Below are 20,477 nucleotides of genomic sequence, written 5' to 3'. Positions count from 1 at the left end.
CTGACCCTGCTAGTGTATGTTTTGCTCGTATTCACCCTGCGATGTGCTGGCGACTCGTTCAGGATTTGCTCCTGCCTCGCACACAAATGCTTGCTGGGATGGTCGCAACCCTTGAATGGATGGCATAATTAAACATGTATAACAAAGATATTTTTAAAGTTCTGAACACTCCGTGGGCTAAGTTTATAACTAGTTTTAATTTCACAAAGACGTTTATCGTGTGGTCATTGGTTATGTGGAGAAAGAAAAAGGAAGGATAGGAACTGGGGTTTTGGTATGTCAGACAAACAGCACACGTGCAATAAAGAGAGCCTGCTCAGAAGAACATCCATTGAATTCTGTGTTCGTGTCTCTGACCACCAGATCACAAACCCAACATTTGCACAATATTTAAGTTAAACCTTTGCGATACCCATTCATACATCCAGTTTTTTGGAGCCTCGTCACACCTGCCATAAAGTTCTCTACACTGAACATACACCTGGGCACCCCTTACTGAGAGGGAGCAGCACTTCCGCCTCACTACCGTGCATGTTTTAATACCTGCTTTAATGCATTTCATCCTGAAAATATCAAGTATTTATCTTAGCATTCTAAATTTTCAGAGAGCAGGAATATCATGAAGTGAATGTATTCTGTGCGGTGATCGCTGCCTCCTCATAGTGCAGAGGAAGTCAGTTTAAGAAGCGCAGTGATTAACATCTGGGTCGGTGAACACATAGCATTTAATGTGCTGCATTAAGTTATGATGGGGTTTGAGAAAATCTAGTAAATTAAACATTGATTTTAGGATGAAGTTTAGTTTACGACATTCTACTTTAATTATAAAATAAACTGAGAATAAAGTGGAAATGTCGACTTTAATCTTGACATAAGCATCAAAATTAAATGTGGAAATGTCGAATAGTGTCAACATGTCGACTTTATTCTCAACATATAAGTTGTTTTTTTCTTCCGTGTCCGTATTTTTTTTTCTTCACCGTGGCCCTAATACGATTCCGTAGGGCTATACCACAAATAGCATTATAAATGCAATTTGCAGTTTTATTATTTATGTATATAGCTTAGCTTGAAGCAAGGTCCATATTAATGCAGTTTGCCTAAATGATGGTTCAGTTGGTAAAGTTGTCATCACCAAGTTGCACTTGTTTTATTTTATTTTAATTTGGTGAATACTGTGTAATGCACCTGGGCTTGAAGTCTTGAAATAATAGTGCAACTATCAGTAATAATACTATTATTTACTTTATTGTTATTATTTATTAGTTTAAATATTATGCAGTTTAATGATGGTAAAGTTGTTTAAAAAGTCACTTTAATGTGTCAGTGGACAGAGATGGTTAACATTAACAGAAAGTGTAGTTGGTTTACAAAAAAATATTTACTATTTATTCCTTTTCTAAGACATGTTCAGTGCAATACAACTTTTGAGAAGCACCTCTGGATATTTTACTATGTCTAAATGCCTCTTTGGATAGTTGAAAATATGTTGTCAAAATTTTAGTTTAAGTTGTTTGCAAAATTTGTTCAATAAAAAGGTTCTGTGTTTTGACTGCATCTGTATTAATACTTGTGTGCACATTAAAATATTTTTTTTGTACAATGTACAATTCTCATAACGGTGGAATAGGTTATTCTTAGTCTACTGCAGTAATTGCAGTGGAAAATGTGGTTAACATCCACTCATGCATGGGAAAAAATACCGTTGAATACCGTGAAACCGGGATAATTTATAAAAATACAGTGATGTAGAATTTTGGTCATACACGCCACCCCTATGCAGTGGTTCATTGCATACAGTTATGTTTTCACTGAATTTGATTCTCCAAAGGTGTCTGTCTTTACATTGTATGTGTTTATCCAATTCTGTTAATACACCCATTAGAGAGGGTAGTTTTCTTCAGTGACTTAGAAGTTTTTATAATGCTTTGTAAACTAAGTTATGATGGGATAAATCAGGATTTTATACAGGGCGACCTCTTAGCTATAAAGAATAAAAGTTCGAGCAGTTTAGTGTTTAAAGCAGTAGCATAGCATAAAAATATCCGCAACAGTACTTCCTAACATTCCTTATGCATGCACATGAAATTATCCATTAAGATCTAAAGCAATCTTTAACGTTCAGATTAACTGGGAGGATAACATCACATATTTTAACAATGAAAAGTTGCTGATGCTTTAATTGGATGAGAATCTGTCCTTTTTTTTATTAATTGAGGAATTTTATTTAAATGTAAATAGATTGTTCCCGAAAGTCATGTTTGAATGTGGCAAACTTGGATGATGAACAGATAACTCCTGTAGTGTTGCATAGTGACTTCTGGGGTAATAGAGCAGAAATTTGAAAATTTAAAATTCAATTGTAATCTTTTCAAACTGTTCATGTGGCATTATACACTAAAATAAGTTCTTTATCTTTGTCTGCTGGCTTCATTATAAACCAGTACTTGAAAGTGTGTGTGCGTTTTTTTTTTTTTTTATAGCTTTGTAACAAAATAAGTCAGTAAAATGTCCAGTTAGGCCTTTTTCCCCCCAACTCCTTGTCACCTTGGTTGACTAATTTATCTCCTCATTAATTTATTGAAGATATCCTACTTTTACATTTTTCCTCAATTTGTCCATTATGGCTTCGATACTGAAACATGCCTAGACTTAACCATGTTCAATTGAGGAAATTGGTGCCTGTTATGTTAGACTTATTACACGTTTTGTTTAGGTATTAAATTAATACCTTGCGGTTTCCATTAACCACTGGTAGTTGCCTTTCAGGTGTCATGATTATATTACTTCATTTCACACTATTTTTGTTTGGATAATACTTTAAGAAATACTTGAAAAAAATAACTTTGTTATGCAATTAATAAAAGAACTTGGAAGACCTTATGTGGAGGCTGTTAAGCTATTTACTCTAGAAGCTAGGACTTTCTTAATACTATCAATCTGCTGTATACTAAATACATATTTTTAGGTGTACTCTGTGGACACCATTGAAAATGAGCCCAGAACACGTAGTCGGTGTCATTACATGTAAAGAAGATAATTATATTGTTGTGCTTTAATTATATATTTTCTTTTTAGGAATCAAGAAGTATGTGGTTGGACTCATTATTAAAACTTCTTCTGATGCAGCAAATGTTGAGGTAAGAAAACTTCCCATGATTTTATGCTGGTAATGAGCTAATATTTATCTTGTTATTCAGGTTCTATTTTAATGTAGGAATAATTTTAGTAGCTTGTGCATGGTTCATTGATTCTATTATATACCAACACTAGCTTTTGAATGCAGTGTTTAGAATTAGCAGTTGTAAGTTTTGCATGACTGATTTTATAGGTTTTGGTGATGTTTATGTATGCACCGCATACGTCTGATATTAACTTTGGTATGACTGGACTTGTAAACTGCATGTGAAAAGAACATTCATGTCTTTTACCTTGAAGACTCTTTTTAATGCTCTAATTAATCGATCTAGAACATTTGTGGTTAACAAGCACCCCTAGAACTAAAGTGATAGTGATCTCCCTGGAAACAATTGCAAACCTCTTGTTCTTTCCATCCATTCTACCCACAAAAGCATGTTGCTTCTGAAAATCAGCTGACTAGCACTTAAAATTCAGAAATTTGAAATCTGAGACAATTTTAAATCAGCATAATAAATTGGGGCTCAAAAGTTGCATATGTACAGTGGGTACGGAAAGTATTCAGACCCCCTTCAGTTTTTCACTCTTTGTCATATTGCAGCCATTTGCTAAAATCATTTAAATTAATTTTTTCCCTCATTAATGTACACACAGCACCCCATATTGACGGACAAAAAAAAGAATTTTTGAAATTGTTGCAGATTTATTAAAAAAGAAAAACTGAAATATCACATGGTCCTAAGTATTCAGACCCTTTGCTCAGTATTAAGTAGAAGCACCCTTTTGAGCTAATACAGCCATGAGTCTTCTTGGGAAAGATGCAACAAGTTTTTCACACCTGGATTTGGGGATCCTCTGCCATTCCTCCTTGCAAATGGCTGCAATATGACAAAGAGTGAAAAATTGAAGGGGGTCTGAATACTTTCCGTACCCACTGTATGTAAAGAGGTTAATTTAAATACTACTTTTGTTGTATGGTTATGCATTAAATGTAGTAATTTTAATATATTGCGAGGTCAAAAGTATTAAGATGGTAACAAATGCTGCTACCATTGTTTCATTTACTGCGCATCACTTTTTCCACATTATGTTACAGCCTTATTCCAAAATGGATTAAATTCATTTTTTTCCTCCGAATTCTATGCACAACACCCCATAATGACAACATGAAAAAAGTTTATTTGAGGTTTTTGCAAATTTATTAAAAATAAAAAAACTGAGAAATCACATGTACATAAGTATTCACAGCCTTTGCTCAATACTTTGTCGATACACCTTTGGCAGCAATTACAGCATCAAGTCTTTTTCAATATGATGCCAGAAGCTTGGCACACCTATCCTTGGCCAGTTTCGCCCATTCCTCTTTGCAGCACCTCTCAAGCTCCATCAGGTTGGATGGGAAGCGTCGGTGCACAGCCATTTTAAGATCTCTCCAGAGATGTTCAATCGGATTCAAGTCTGGGCTCTGGCTGGGCCACTCAAGGACATTCACAGAGTTGTCCTGAAGCCACTCCTTTGATATCTTGGCTGTGTGCTTAGGGTCATTGTCCTGCTGAAAGATGAACCATCGCCCCAGTCTGAGGTCAAGAGCGCTCTGGAGCAGGTTTTCATCCAGGATGTGTCTGTACATTGCTGCAGTCATCTTTCCCTTTATCCTGACTAGTCTCCCAGTTCCTGCCGCTGAAAACATCCCCACAGCATGATGCTGCCACTACCATGCTTCACTGTAGGGATGGTATTGGCCTGGTGATGAGCGGTGCCTGGTTTCCTCCAAGCGTGACGCCTGGCATTCACATCAAATAGTTTAATCTTTGTCTCATCAGACTAGAGAATTTTCTTTCTCATGGTCTGAGTGTCCTTCAGGTGCCTTTTGGCAAACTACAGGTGGGCTGCCATGTGCCTTTTACTAAGGAGTGGCTTCCATCTGGCCACTCTACCATACAGGCCTGATTGGTGGATTGCTGCAGAGATGGTTGTCCTTCTGGAAGGTTCTCCTCTCTCCACAGAGGACCTCTGGAGCTCTGACAGAGTGACCATCGGGTTCTTGGTCACCTCCCTGACTAAGGCCCTTCTCCCCCAATCGCTCAGTTTAGATGGCCGGCCAGCTCTAGGAAGAGTCCTGGTGGTTTCGAACTTCTTCCACTTACAGATGATGGAGGCCACTGTGCTCATTGGGACCTTCAAAGCAGCAGAAATTTTTCTGTAACCTTCCCCAGATTTGTGCCTCGAGACAATCCTGTCTTTGAGGTCTACAGACAATTCCTTTGACTTCATTCTTGGTTTGTGCTCTGACATGAACTGTCAACTGTGGGACCTTATATAGACAGGTGTGTGCCTTTCCAAATCATGTCCAATCAACTGAATTTACCACAGGTGGACTCCAATTAAGCTGCAGAAACATCTCAAGGATGATCAGGGGAAACAGGATGCACCTGAGCTCAATTTTGAACTTCATGGCAAAGGTTGTGACGTACATGTGCTTTCTCAATTTTTTTTATTTTTAATAAATTTGAGAAAATCTCAAGTAAACTTTTTTCACATTGTCATTTTGGGATGTTGTGTGTAGAATTTTGAGGAAAAAAATGAATTTAATCCATTTTGGAATAAGGCTGTAACATAACAAAATGTGGAAAAAGTGATGCGCTGTGAATACTTTCCGGATGCACTGTATATAATGTGCTTGAATACACATACAGCACTGTCAAATAAAAGACAAAGCACACACACCACTGTGTAGATGCATTTAAGTTCATTGCATGCTTACTCAGTATTAGCACTTTATCTGGCTTTGAACAGTTGTATATGTAAGGTATCGAATAGTGTCTCTGCTGTAGCAGTGCTGCTTTCTACAGTGTTTACGTTTAATAGTAGGTCAATTTGCTTTTTGTCCCCAAAGAGAAATTAAATCTTTACAGAAGCTCAAAACTGTAATGGGATACTCGACCCTTTGCCGAGTATAAGCCTACATGACCAAAGCAATGGAGTCTGGTCCATATATTGATAGCAGTGGATCCTTGCTGTCAATTTTAATCAGAAACTTTGTCTTTTGATAAACAAAATGCAGTGACTTCAGCTGTCTAATTTTGCTCTTGATGGCCTGCTGTATAACAGACGTGTGTCAGCGTAAACAAGTAATTAACTGGTTCTCTGCGTTGTGTACCTGACATAACGGACTTTTTGCTGCTTGCTTAACTTTCATTCACTATGTGGTTGAGTTGTAGATGGTTGTATAAATGTCTGAGTGAAGTGCTTCAGTAGTTGGCACCGTATGCTTTTATTGATCAACATCATTGTTATTGAAAACAAAATAACTCCTTATTAAGCTATTATAATTTTAGTAGTAAAACATCTAAAAATGTCAGGTGATTTGGATTCAACATTAAAATTATCAATTTTTCTGAAAGCTACTACAAACAGAAATTCACACTTATTAAAATATGATTTTATGGACTCGCCAATGCCCTTGCGTTTGGTGCATTCATCTGTTATGGGTTATAACACTCGTTTGTAGTATAGAGACGACTAACTGGGAATGCATGGTCTTTGAGTGGGAGTACTGATTGGAAAATCTTAATCTTCATTAGTGTGCGATCTATTGTGCATCCCTAATTGGTTCTCAAACTCGGTTCTAGAAACCCCCAGGAGGCTATAGGTTTTTGTTTCAAATAGTATCAAAATTGGCGAGTTGTTATTGTTAACCAGTCACATTTAATTAGCTTTTTGTTCCCCTCTCCACTTGTTCCGCATTAGGAAAAGCACAGTAGTTAGCTATAAACACTAAACGATCTTCTGTTTTTTTCTTTCATGCTTGCTCCACTAATTTTATCCTAATAACAGTTAACAACAAGCAGAGGAGACACCTGAGAAAAACAACAAAGAATGCTGAAAGGCTACAACTTGTTTGGCACCAGATTCATTAATATTAACATTCGTAAATAGTGCTTTGAATAACCAGAACACCTGGTAAAGCAGAAAGAAAAATCACGATGATGCTTAAGTTTTTTTTTTTTTTTTTTTTTTTAAGTTCCAAATCACGTTTTGTAATCTTATCTATAATAATAAAAGGCAAAGCCCTCACTGACTGACTGACTCACTCACTCACTCACTGACTGACTCACTCATCACTAATTCTCCAACTTCCCGTGTAGGTGGAAGGCTGAAATTTGGCAGGGCTCATTCCTTACAGCTTACTTACAAAAGTTAGGCAGGTTTCATTTCGAAATTCAAAGCGTAATGGTCATAACTGGAACATATTTTTTGTCCATACACTGTAATGGAGGAGGCGGAGTCACGTATCGCGTCATCACGCCTCCTACGTAATCACGTGAACTAAAAACAAGGAAGAGATTTACAGCACGAGTCACACGCGGGAACGAAGGTAAATGACGTTAATTTTTGACTGTCTTTTAATACTGTGTAAGCATACATATTAACACATGTGCAATTAAACGTGTGCATTTACGGGGTGATTTCTCAGGCTTAAAAGCTCACCTTTTATCAAACGCGGGAACAAAGGTAACTGACGTTGTTCACTGTCTTTTAATACTGTGTAACCATACATATTAACACATGTCCAATTAAACGTGTGCATTTACGGGGTGATTTCTCAGGCTTAAAAGCTCGCCTTTTACTAAAAAGGTAAATGCAAAACTATTTTCAATCAGTTTATTGAAACGCTCCCGTTAAGGATTGCAATAACATATTCGCGAGATAAAAGAACGAAGTAGGGGGAAATGGAGGAAGAGCCGCAAACAGCGAAGAGCAAAAAATTAATTAAACAATTGAGAACGGAGCGAGTTAAGCATACAAGCATGTTCATAAGGGAAACAAAGCACGGTGTAAAACGTAAGTTTAAATTAAGTTTATAGAAACGCTCCCGCTGCGGATTGCAATAACATATTCACGAGATAAAAGTTTAATGAGAAGACACGAGGTATAAACGAACCACACGCCGTGGCGCAACGTTAGGGGCAACAGTTTCAACCATTCTATGATCTGCTTCTCGCAACTGAAAGACGGCACATGGCGGATGTTAGCCGACTTGCTGACCGCAACGTTAGGGGCTTCAACTATGGCGCTGACGCCACATCTCAGTGCCAACACTTTGCAGACTGTACTTAAAAGACACGCCCTCCTCACTGGACAGTTAAAAACACCAATCAAACTAACGATGACATCAAGTATTACCCAATCAAAAGTAGGAAAGGAGGCATCTTCATAAAATGCGTGTGGGATGATTTGCATGAGACGCTGCTTTAAAAAAAAAATTATAAAAAAAATACGGGATAAATCCCGTCCAGTATTGATTCAAAACGGGACGCGCAATTTCATTCTGAAACGCGGCACGATTCCGTATTTTAAAGGACGGGTGGCAACCCTACAGTGCCAGGTAACCACCCATACAATCAGATTATGATTCAGACTAGGAATGCAATGAATGTAATTACCCCGATCTACATACAAGGCGAAAGTCTTGCAACATTCAAAGATGATGGTTTGGGATAAGTACACCATACAGCATAAAAGAGCTTATGAAGCCTTGAACCGAAAAAAGCAAGATCTCAGAGATCGTAAAAAAAAAAATAGGAGGTAATGTCGTTTTACTCGCTGTACATTTTAGTCAAACATTACCAGTTATTCCACGAGGGAGACCAGCAGATGAACTCAACGCGTCTTTAAAATCCATGCTTCTCCCACGCTCGGTTATATGTCACGTGTTCTCGGGTAGGTGCACCAAAAAATGTATACATTTAAGCATGTAATGGGCAAACAAAAAATGACGTATACCCGAAGGCACTGCAGTAGTACTTAATGTAACTTTACTTCTTAAATGTTAATGTTTTACTGTTTAATAATTTATACGCTTCTTATATGTTGTTCAAATTCTTTTATCAAAATACCACTGACAGCGCAATGCACGATAACATGGAGTGAATACACCATACGCATCCGCCCACGGCTGCCCTGCTGTGCGCAGATAGGAGTTGATTCTACAATAAAATAAAATAAAGATAAAAAGAGTAAAACAATCATCACCCATAAAGCGTGTGTGTGTGTATATATGTGTATATATATATGTTGATATGTGGATGTGTATATGTATGTGTATATGTATATATATATATATATATATATATATATATATATATATATATATATATATATATTATGTATGTTTATATGTGTGTGTGTGTGTATTTTATATATATAAAACACAGCAACACTCATAACAATGACAACACAATTACATTGACAATCATGTTACGTTATTTTTAAAATGTTTCCTTTTGTTTTTCATAACCTCTTTAACACACTACTTCTCCGCTGCGAAGCGCGGGTATTTTGCTAGTCTATACTAATAAAAGGCAAAGCCCTCACTGACTGACTCATCACTAATTCTCCAACTAACCGTGTAGGTGGAAGGCTGAAATTTGGCAGGCTCATTCCTTATAGCTTACTTACAAAAGTTAGGCAAGTTTCATTTCGAAATTCAAAGCGTAACGGTCATAACTGGAACCTCTTTTTTGTCCATATACTGTAATGGACTGCAGCTCGCTGGCCGTGGGAGGCGGAGTTGCGTATCGCATAATCACGTGAACTGACTGTGAATGCAGTACGTACCCAAAGAGCGCTGAAGAAAACATTCATTACACAATTGAGAAGGCAGCGAAACAATAAGAAGCGAAGCACGGTGTAAACCGTACGTTTAAATTAAGTTTATAGAAACGCTCCCGCTGCCGTTTGCAATACCATATTCGCGAGATACAAGTTTAATGAGAAGACACGAGGTATAAACGAGATTTGGATCACTTTGTAACAGAGTTAAAATTGCTGTAGCGAGAAACTTTGACGTGCCGGGTCTTAGCTAACATTAAATAAAGCCGTGGACATCCCAATATCACATGAGAGCGGCTCACATGAACTGACTGAACGCAGCACGTCGGAAACAAAGCACCGTTTAAACCTAAAGTTTAAATTAAGTTCATAGACCTACAAAAGGTTGCCATTGATTTGAGGCAAGATTGCTTTTCTCCTGTACAACTATACGTTGCATTCTCAAGAGTGTGCTGGCACGGCTTGGTCATATTACAACCGGAGTGCTGAACTGACAACGTGGTATACAAAGAGAACTATAACAATCGTAATATGTATATATCTATATCTCTATATATCTAATTAATATATATATATATATATATATATATATAGATATAGATATAGATATATATATATATATATATATATATATATATATATATATATATATATATATATATATAGATATATATATATATATATAGATATATATATATATATATATATATATATATAGATATATAGATATCTCTATATATCTCTATCTGTCTATCTATCTGTGTATATATATGACAGCAACACTCATAACAATAGTTTCTATATATTCACCAAAGCATAGAAACTGGAAAATGATAACTTGCATAATTAGGCTAGGAGTCCAATTTAAAACTGCCACACTGGGTCCTACCAGTTTGAGAAACATTAATCTAGAAGACAGACTCTTGCACCTTTTGCCGCCTTTTCTTTCTTGTGTGCAGCAAAAGCTTCAAAATCCTATAAAACTGGTCTTGGGGCTTATTAAAAATATATGCTGGAAAGTCCCCATAAACAGCACAGTTCTGCACAAAATCACTTCTAAAACGTTGTTATATATGTTTGCAAAAATAGCTTGGACAGTTGTACAAGGGCATTTCCTGTCTTTTTAACACTAGAATTACTAAAGCCTACGAAAAAAACTTGTAAACCCGGCCCACCTTAAATCCCTTTGCACCTCTCTGTCAGCGTTTTTTGTCTTGTAAATGTGTGGATAAGCACAAGAAGCAAGCAGCCTGCTATGCCACCACACCCTCCCCCCATCGCCACAGAAACGGCAATAAGTTCCCCCAGTTCAAGCCTTGAATATCTGGGAGTGAACTACCTAGAGTTGTATAGGGGAAATAATTTCATGTGTGTTCCATGTCTACAACAATCTATGTAAACGCATTGGTAAAAATTAAAATATTTTTCATGTTTTGGTAATAAATGACAAAATGTAGACGTGAACTGTATAATGTGTGAAGGCTGAAGTCCAAATATCAAACACTTTCTTTTTCCATCACTGACGGAGAGGTGTGAAGGTGGGCCGGGTTTACGAGTTTTTTCGTAGGCTTTGGTAATAATACTGTTGCATTTATTTAATCGGAAAGTGGCGTACTAACCCTCTGCTCCCTTGTTATAGTTAAATATAGACCATACTGGTGCAGGTTAATTTGAAAGTGCATCTTTTTGTTTTAGCTTTTATCCATAATGGAACAGTGAATGAGTCTCTTTGAAAATGATTTCCAAGGTCTACAATTTTGAAAATGGCAGGTCTTGAGTGGCAGTATGGCCCAGGAAATCAGACCTTTTTAAAAGAACTGTTTCTGAAGTGATCAGGCAGTAACTTCATTTTTTTCCTTTGTAATCTCATCTTTACTGTGGGAAAAGTCCTAATGTTTCTGTACCAGCTGATGGTTTTTGCTCTTTCAAACCACTTGAAATGTTGTTATATTCATTTTAGCAGGACTCCCAGGCTATATTTGTCAAATCTTTGGCACAAATACAAGTGTTTATAACCTTTAAGTTAAACTTTGTTGGTCCACACATAAAAGTCTGTTTTGTTTTTTCCTTGCACTTTTGACATTTTGATTAACTTTAGGTTTGGTCTATAAACAAACCACTCCCTTGGCTGATAAACTGTGTGTACCCAGAACGATCCAAGTGTTTTTGGTATTTCAGACTTAATGATAAACTTTAAGAAAACAATCTGAATACAATGTGGATGAAAATCTTTCAAAATGGAAAAACAGCTTTTTAAACTTTCCCTGTAGGTATGGATAAAATATCAAACTTCATTATTGGGACCCATTTTTATCTAGCAAGTTTCTCCAGGGTTTGCGTAATCGAAAATATAACCCATCATATCCTTCAAAAGACAGCTCAGTTAAAAAAAGCTGAAATTAGGGTTGCACAGTTACCATTAATAATTTTCATTTTGCTTTTGTAAATTATATTTCAATTAATAGCACTGCAGTGAGATGCGTATTTTGCGTTGGCGTTTGCTTGTACTGTATTCTGTGGACAAACAGTACAGTACAACCTATGAGTAGTTTTCTGCTCACCAACCCCCCTTCCTGCGCTACTCTCCAGCTGCTTCGTGTCTCTGCCGCATGCGTATGTGGATCTCACTTTAACCAACAACCAAATCTTTTAATTCTCGCAGATAGTCCTTTTCATTGGGAAGAAACATGACGTACTGCGCAGGCACCCCACAAATCTCCCCCCCCAGCAAGCATCGGGAACCGGATGGAATGCAACATAAAATAAGAAATGAGGCGTCGCGCACACAAAAAAAGGAGTCCGACCACAGAAAAAAGGAGTCAGACGCCGTTGCACACGAAACGGGACACACAAAGAGGAGGATTTAACAAGCCCCTAGCATACAAAAAAAAGAAGCCGCGAGCACCACACAAAGCCCATTGGACACGAAACGGGACAGACTACGGCCATAGCACACGAAACGTACACAAAAACGACGATTCAGACCCTCGACCACAGTAACATAAATAACAAATGACACACACAGCCCCATTTCTAAATGAACCGTCCGTATTAAACATACGTCATCTCAACACGTTCACACTATGCAGCATAGGTGGATCTCATTACAATAAGGCACTATTAACCGTTCAACCGCAGAAAAGGCTCCATATTAACAGTGAGTGCGATCCTCCTTATTACTTATCCATATTTATCACGCTCAAGAACAAACAAGTCATGAATTCACGATCACGGGTACAAAACGACACGGCTCAGATAATGGGACCAAACACAATTCACACTATGCAGCATAGGTGGATCTCATTACAATGAGGCACTATTAACCGTTCAACCGCAGAAAAGGCTCCATATTAACAGTGAGTGCGATCCTGCTTATTACTTATCCATATTTCTAACGCTGAAGAACAAACAATTCATGAATTCACGATCACGGATACAAAACGATACGGCTCGGGTAACGGGACCAAATACACGAACCCGCATGAAAAAAAACAATACACGTCGGCTCCAACGCGCTTCTGAAACTCTGCAAGAAAAAATGTCTCGGCTCCAAAAACGCAAAGCTCAACTGACAGTTACAGAAACGAACCCAAATGGACAGACACACTGAACGTGGACGCATGCAGCACGTGTCTCACAGTACTGCATCGAAACAGGCACGGGTTCAAAACGAAACACCTCCCGTCTCAGACATACAGAAACGGCAGCGAAGGGACAAAATAAATAAACGCAGACGTCTACACCGCGCATCTGGACTGCCGGAAAACAAGCACGCAAGACTCCAAAAAGAGAAAGCTCAACTGACCGACATACAAAAACGGGCAAGGCTCAATACAAACAATGCACGCCGTAAACTACAACGGGCTTCTCACACAGCACAGGCAAATCGATTACACCTCCAAAACAACACGTCCCAAATAATGGACATACAACGACGCGACTCTCAAACGGCACAAGCAAAAGATACACGGCACGGACATCAACAACAGACACCTGCTAAACGCTTGCGCCAGTTAGCTGACAACATGTTCAATAATGAGTCCACTATTCAGGAAAATTCATTGGGATTAATGAATGTCATTTGCAATCATTGTCATTCACTTAACTTCCCTGAAGAAACAACTGGCAATACAAGTAATGAATTTACACGTTGTTATCAAAAGGGTCAAATTAGACTGCCTCCTTTACATTCATATCCTGAATATCTACAGAAGCTTCTAACTAACGATGTACCTGAAAGTGAAATCTTTATGAACTGCATTAGATCCTACAAATTGGTATCCACTATGAACATTAACAGTGGCACTGCACATGACATCCGTCTTGCAAAACTGTTAATTATTGATGAATGTACAATGGCATCCACTCACTTACTCAACACCATTCATAAACATCTACAAACATTTATGAATAATAATAATCCCTTTGGAGGAAAGGTACTTTTATTAGGAGGAGATTTTAGACAGTGCTTAGCTATTGTTCCACATGCCATTCGCTCAGCTATTGTTCAGTGCACCTTAAAATACACAACAATTGGCATTGCTTTCAAAAGATACAGTTAGTACAAAACATGCGATGTCCAGATCCAGATCATAACAATTGCTTATTACAACTGGGAGATGGTACACTCACCAATACAGAGAGACTTCACCCAGATATTATTACAATTCCTCAAGCCTTTATCTGCGACGACTTAGTTACAGACAGATTTGGAACAGCAATCTCATTAGACCAAATGCCCCTTTTAACACAACGCACTATATTATGTCCAAAAAATATTAATGTGGAAAACATAAATACCCAAGTCATTGCATTACTTCCTGGAGAGACACAACTCTTTCTAAGCTCTGACAAAGTTGATTCTGATCACGACAATAACCATCTTCATTGACCTTACAAGTTCTTACCTGAAATTACCTTTTACACTTAAACGGCGTGTACAAAGAAATTTTCCAATAAACCTTTACACTGTGCCACACACTTTGTTTGCTTTCTATTTGCATCATCTACACCTTCACACTATTCTACATCTCATTCTTACATCACGCTCTTTGTCATTCCCAACACCAGGGGTTGGCGAGCGAAGCGAGCAGGGGGCGGAGCCCCCTAGTTGGGAAGAAACATGACTTTTCCCTGATGGCAACATGAATCAGACAATCTACAAGTCTCTGACTTGCAGTTTAAAGCCAAACAATATCTGCATACTTCTGTCATATCACCTATATCCATATATTCAGTCTCATTTTGCTTTTACCTTTTCGTCAATATCTCATTGAATTTTGATTCCGTGTCACATTGTGACAAAGCAACATAACTGCAGGACTTTTCCAAATCTTTGTGTAAAGTCTTGTCTCACAGGGCTTGAAATTTACTTTTGCGTGATTTCACTTTCACCAAACAACAAATCTTTTCATTCTCACGGATACGCCTCTTCATTGGGAAGAAACACTAGACAATCTACAAGTCTCCAACTTAAAGTTTAAATCCAAACAATATATTCTCTCTCTTTTCGCTGTTCCGTTATTTCATTGAGTAATAATTTCCGTTGGTTTGCGCTAATGCAATCTTAACATTTTTTTTGAGACTTTTGAATTTTCGTACTTCCATTATCTCTAGCCTGCTCTGCATGTTTATCGCGCGAGCGTTTTTGAATTCTTTACGATGTTCTACTTTGTTATCTGATCTTTGCCTATTTCCGTCCCCGGGCGTGGTTAAATCTCTTGGCACAAAGTCTCGTCTCGTAAATATATACATATCTACATATATATATATACACATATATATACATATGCACATATATATATAAAAATACCCGCGCTTCGCAGCGGAGAAGTAGTGTGTTAGAGGTTATGTAAACATATATACATAAACATATATACTTATCTACATATATATATATATATCTATATATATATATATATATATATATATATATATATATATATATATAATATACACATCCACACATATACATATATCTCTATGTATATATGTAGCAAAATACTCGCGCAGCGGAGTAGTGTGTTAAAGAGGTTATGAAAAAGTAAAGGAAACATTTTAAAAATAACGTGACATTGTCAGTATAATTGTGTTGTCATTGTTATGAGTGTTGCTGTCATTATATATATATATATATATATATATATATATATAATATATATATATATATATACAGTGGTGTGAAAAACTATTTGCCCCCTTCCTGATTTCTTATTCTTTTGCATGTTTGTCACACAAAATGTTTCTGATCATCAAACACATTTAACCATTAGTCAAATATAACACAAGTAAACACAAAATACAGTTTGTAAATGGTGGTTTTTATTATTTAGGGAGAAAAAAAACTCCAAACCTACATGGCCCTGTGTGAAAAAGTAATTGCCCCCTGAACCTAATAACTGGTTGGGCCACCCTTAGCAGCAATAACTGCAATCAAGCGTTTGCGATAACTTGCAATGAGTCTATTACAGCGCTCTGGAGGAATTTTGGCCCACTCATCTTTGCAAAATTGTTGTAATTCAGCTTTATTTGAGGGTTTTCTAGCATGAACCGCCTTTTTTAAGGTCATGCCATAGCATCTCAATTGGATTCAGGTCAGGACTTTGACTAGGCCACTCCAAAGTCTTCATTTTGTTTTTCTTCAGCCATTCAGAGGTGGATTTGCTGGTGTGTTTTGGGTCATTGTCCTGTTGCAGCACCCAAGATCGCTTCAGCTTGAGTTGACGAACAGATGGCCGGACATTCTCCTTCAGGATTTTTTGGTAGACAGTAGAATTCATGGTTCCATCTATCACAGCAAGCCTTCCAGGTCCTGAAGCAGCAAAACAACCCCAGACCATCACACTACCACCACCATATTTTACTGTTGGTATGATGTTCTTTTTCTGAAATGCTGTGTTCCTTTTACGCCAGATGTAACGGGACATTTGCCTTCCAAAAAGTTCAACTTTTGTCTCATCAGTCCACAAGGTATTTTCCCAAAAGTCTTGGCAATCATTGAGATGTTTCTTAGCAAAATTGAAACGAGCCCTAATGTTCTTTTTGCTTAACAGTGGTTTGCGTCTTGGAAATCTGCCATGCAGGCCGTTTTTGCCCAGTCTCTTTCTTATGGTGGAGTTGTGAACACTGACCTTTAATTGAGGCAAGTGAGGCCTGCAGTTCTTTAGACGTTGTCCTGGGGTCTTTTGTGACCTCTCGGATGAGTCGTCTCTGCGCTCTTGGGGTAATTTTGGTCGGCCGGCCACTCCTGGGAAGGTTCACCACTGTTCCATGTTTTTGCCATTTGTGGATAATGGCTCTCACTGTGGTTCGCTGGAGTCCCAAAGCTTTAGAAATGGCTTTATAACCTTTACCAGACTGATAGATCTCAATTACTTCTGTTCTCATTTGTTCCTGAATTTCTTTGGATCTTGGCATGATGTCTAGCTTTTGAGGTGCTTTTGGTCTACTTCTCTGTGTCAGGCAGCTCCTATTTAAGTGATTTCTTGATTGAAACAGGTGTGGCAGTAATCAGGCCTGGGGGTGGCTACGGAAATTGAACTCAGGTGTGATACACCACAGTTAGGTTATTTTTTAAGAAGGGGGGCAATTACTTTTTCACACAGGGCCATGTAGGTTTGGATTTTTTTTCTCCCTAAATAATAAACACCATCATTTAAAAAACTGTATTTTGTGTTTACTTGTGTTATAGTTTGACTAATGGTTAAATGTGTTTGATGATCAGAAACATTTTGTGTTGACAAACATGCAAAAGAATAAGAAATCAGGAAGGGGGCAAATAGTTTTTCACACCACTGTATATTTTTTTATATATATATATATATATATATATATATATATATACAGTGATCCCTCGCTATATCGCACTTCGCCTTTCGCGGCTTCACTCTATCGCGGATTTTATATGTAAGCATATTTAAATATATATCGTGGATTTTTTGCTGGTTTGTGGATTTCTGAGGACAATGGGTCTTTTAATTTCTGGTACATGCTTCCTCAGTTGGTTTGCCCAGTTGATTTCATACAAGGGACGCTATTGGCAGATGGCTGAGAAGCTACCCAGCTTACTTTTCTCTTTCTCTTGCGTTGACTTTCTCTGATCCTGACGTAGGGGGATTGAGCAGGGGGGCTGTTCGCACACCTAGACGATACGGACGCTAGTCTAAAAATTCTGAAAGATTATCTTCACGTTGCTATCTTTTGTGCAGCTGGTGCTTGCATACTTAAAAGTTCGAAGGGCACGTATTGATTTGTGCTTGAAAAACAAACTCTATCTCTCTCTCTCTCTCTTTGTCTGCTCCTGACGGAGGGGGTGCTTCGCATACTTAAGCCAATCAGCCCTATTGATTTGTTTGCCTTTCTCTTTATCTATGTGACATTCTGTGCTCCTGACACGCACTCCTTTGAAGAGGAAGATATGTTTGCATTCTTTTAATTGTGAGACGGAACTGTCATCTCTGTCTTGTCATGGAGCACAGTTTAAACTTTTGAAAAAGAGACAAATGTTTGTTTGCAGTGTTTGAATAACGTTCCTGTCTCTCTACAACCTCCTGTGTTTCTGCGCAAATCTGTGACCCAAGCATGACAATACAAAAATAACCATATAAACATATGGTTTGTACTTCGCGGATTTTCTTATTTCACGGGTGGCCCTGGAACGCAACCCCCGCGATGGAGGAGGGATTACTGTATATATATATATATATATGTATATGTATATATATGTATGTATATGTATATATATGTATATGTATATATATGTATATGTATATATATATGTATATATATATATATATATATATATATATATATATATATATATGCAGTTGGAGATCCACAAAGGGAGAAAAAAACGAATCGCGTATCATAAAATGGTTTTATTCCTGAGCTTTCAACCCCTATCAGGGGTCTTCATCAGAGGATAATGCTTAGACTTACAAGAATCAAAGGCAATATATAGCAACACATTTGTGGGTGGAGGTGACTAAGTCCGTATGATCAAAGGGGGGGGGGGGGGGTTTATCGGTAAATTAAAGTGCATATGTCCTTCTTAAGTTGGCATATGCTGGGTTTATGTCCAAGTGTCTGTTGATGGCATTTTCATCTGATAGCCAAGACTCGGCCAACTCTCTGGCGCTTTTTGTACTGGCCTTAAATTTTACTTTCACGTTGTCCCAGTTGAATGTGTGTCCTGTCGATTTAGTATGTGCATATATCAAAGAGAGTGCGTCCTTTCTTCTGACAGCGTTGCGATGTTCCTGTACACGTATTGAAATTCTTTTTGACGTTTGTCCTATGTATACAGCTGAGCAAGAATTGCATGGAATACACGAAACGCAGTTTATAGTATTCCACGCAATTCTTGCTCAGCTGTATACATAGGACAAACGTCAAAAAGAATTTCAACACGTGTACAGGAACATCGCAACGCTGTCAGAAGAAAGGACGCACTATCTTTGATATATGCACATACTAAATCGACAGGACACACATTCAACTGGACAACGTGAAAGTAAAATTAAGGCCAGTACAAAAAGCGCCAGAGAGTTGGCCGAGTCTTGGCTATCAGATGAAAATGCCATCAACAGACACTTGGACATAAACCCAGCATATGCCAACTTAAGAAGGACATATGCACTTTAATTTACCGATAACCCCCCCCCCCCCCCCCCCCCCCCCTTTTTGATCATACGGACTTAGTCACCTCCACCCACCCCCCCCCCCTGAATGTGTTGCTATATATTGCCTTTGATTCTTGTAAGTCTAAGCATTATCCTCTGATGAAGACCCCTGATAGGGGTTGAAAGCTCAGGAATAAAACTATTTTATGATACGTGATTCATTTTTTCTCCTTTTGTGGATCTCCAACTGCAAATATATACAATAGTGTTTTAACACAATATTGTTACTGTTTACAGTAAAAATACAGAATGCTTGCTATTTGTGTTGCTGTTTTTGGAATTTCGTAAATTACTAGCATTTGAATAATTATGTAATAAAACAAGCATTGCTTTTTTTTTTTTCTTCAAAACGAGTTGTACTTCTGAAAAATATAAAATGTGGGAGAATGTTAAACATGGGGATATTGGGCTTCTGCTGCAGTAAGTAAATTTTGCGTATATATATTTAAAATCAGAACAGAAGGTTTTAAATGAGAGTGCAGTAATCCCTCCTCCATCGCGGGGGTTGCGTTCCAGAGCCACCCGCGAAATAAATAAGAAAATCCGCGAAGTAGAAACCATATGTTTATATGGTTATTTTTATATTGTCATGCTTGGGTCACAGATTTGCGCAGAAACACAGGAGGTTGTAGAGAGACAGGAACGTTATTCAAACACTGCAAACAAACATTTGTCTCTTTTTCAAAAGTTTAAACTGTGCTCCATGACAAGACAGAGATGACAGTTCCGTCTCACAATTAAAAGAATGCAAACATCCTCTTCAAAGGAGCAAACAAATCAATAGTGCTGTTTGACTTTTAAGTATGCGAAGCACCACGGCACAAAGCTGTTGAAGGCGGCAGCTCACACCCCCTCCGTCAGGAGCAGAGAGAGAGAGAGAGACAGATAAAAAAATCAATATGTGCCCTTCGTGCTTTTAAGTATGCGAAGCACCGTTCAGCATGTCGTTTCAGGAAGCAGCTGCACAAAAGATAGCAAACGTGAAGATAATCTTTCAGCATTTTTAGACGAGCGTCCGTATCGTCTAGGTGTGCGAACAGCCCC

General features: G+C 37.9%; 1 protein-coding gene across 2 annotated transcripts in view; it reads left to right on the top strand.

Annotated features, from left to right (window-relative positions):
* Positions 1 to 20,477, top strand: part of LOC114644471 (exportin-1) — a 163,649-nt gene that overhangs the window by 79,124 nt on the left and 64,048 nt on the right. For both annotated transcript variants that reach the window (XM_051919672.1, XM_051919673.1), the window contains exon 5: positions 3,079 to 3,140. In XM_051919672.1, coding sequence (XP_051775632.1) covers positions 3,079 to 3,140 — 62 coding nt within the window. The remainder of the gene's footprint in view (positions 1 to 3,078; positions 3,141 to 20,477) is intronic.

This window comes from Erpetoichthys calabaricus, chromosome 15 (assembly GCF_900747795.2).
Source record: "Erpetoichthys calabaricus chromosome 15, fErpCal1.3, whole genome shotgun sequence".
Classification (NCBI taxonomy): Eukaryota; Metazoa; Chordata; class Cladistia; order Polypteriformes; family Polypteridae; genus Erpetoichthys; species Erpetoichthys calabaricus.
This window is presented reverse-complemented; position numbering and strand designations above follow the sequence as displayed.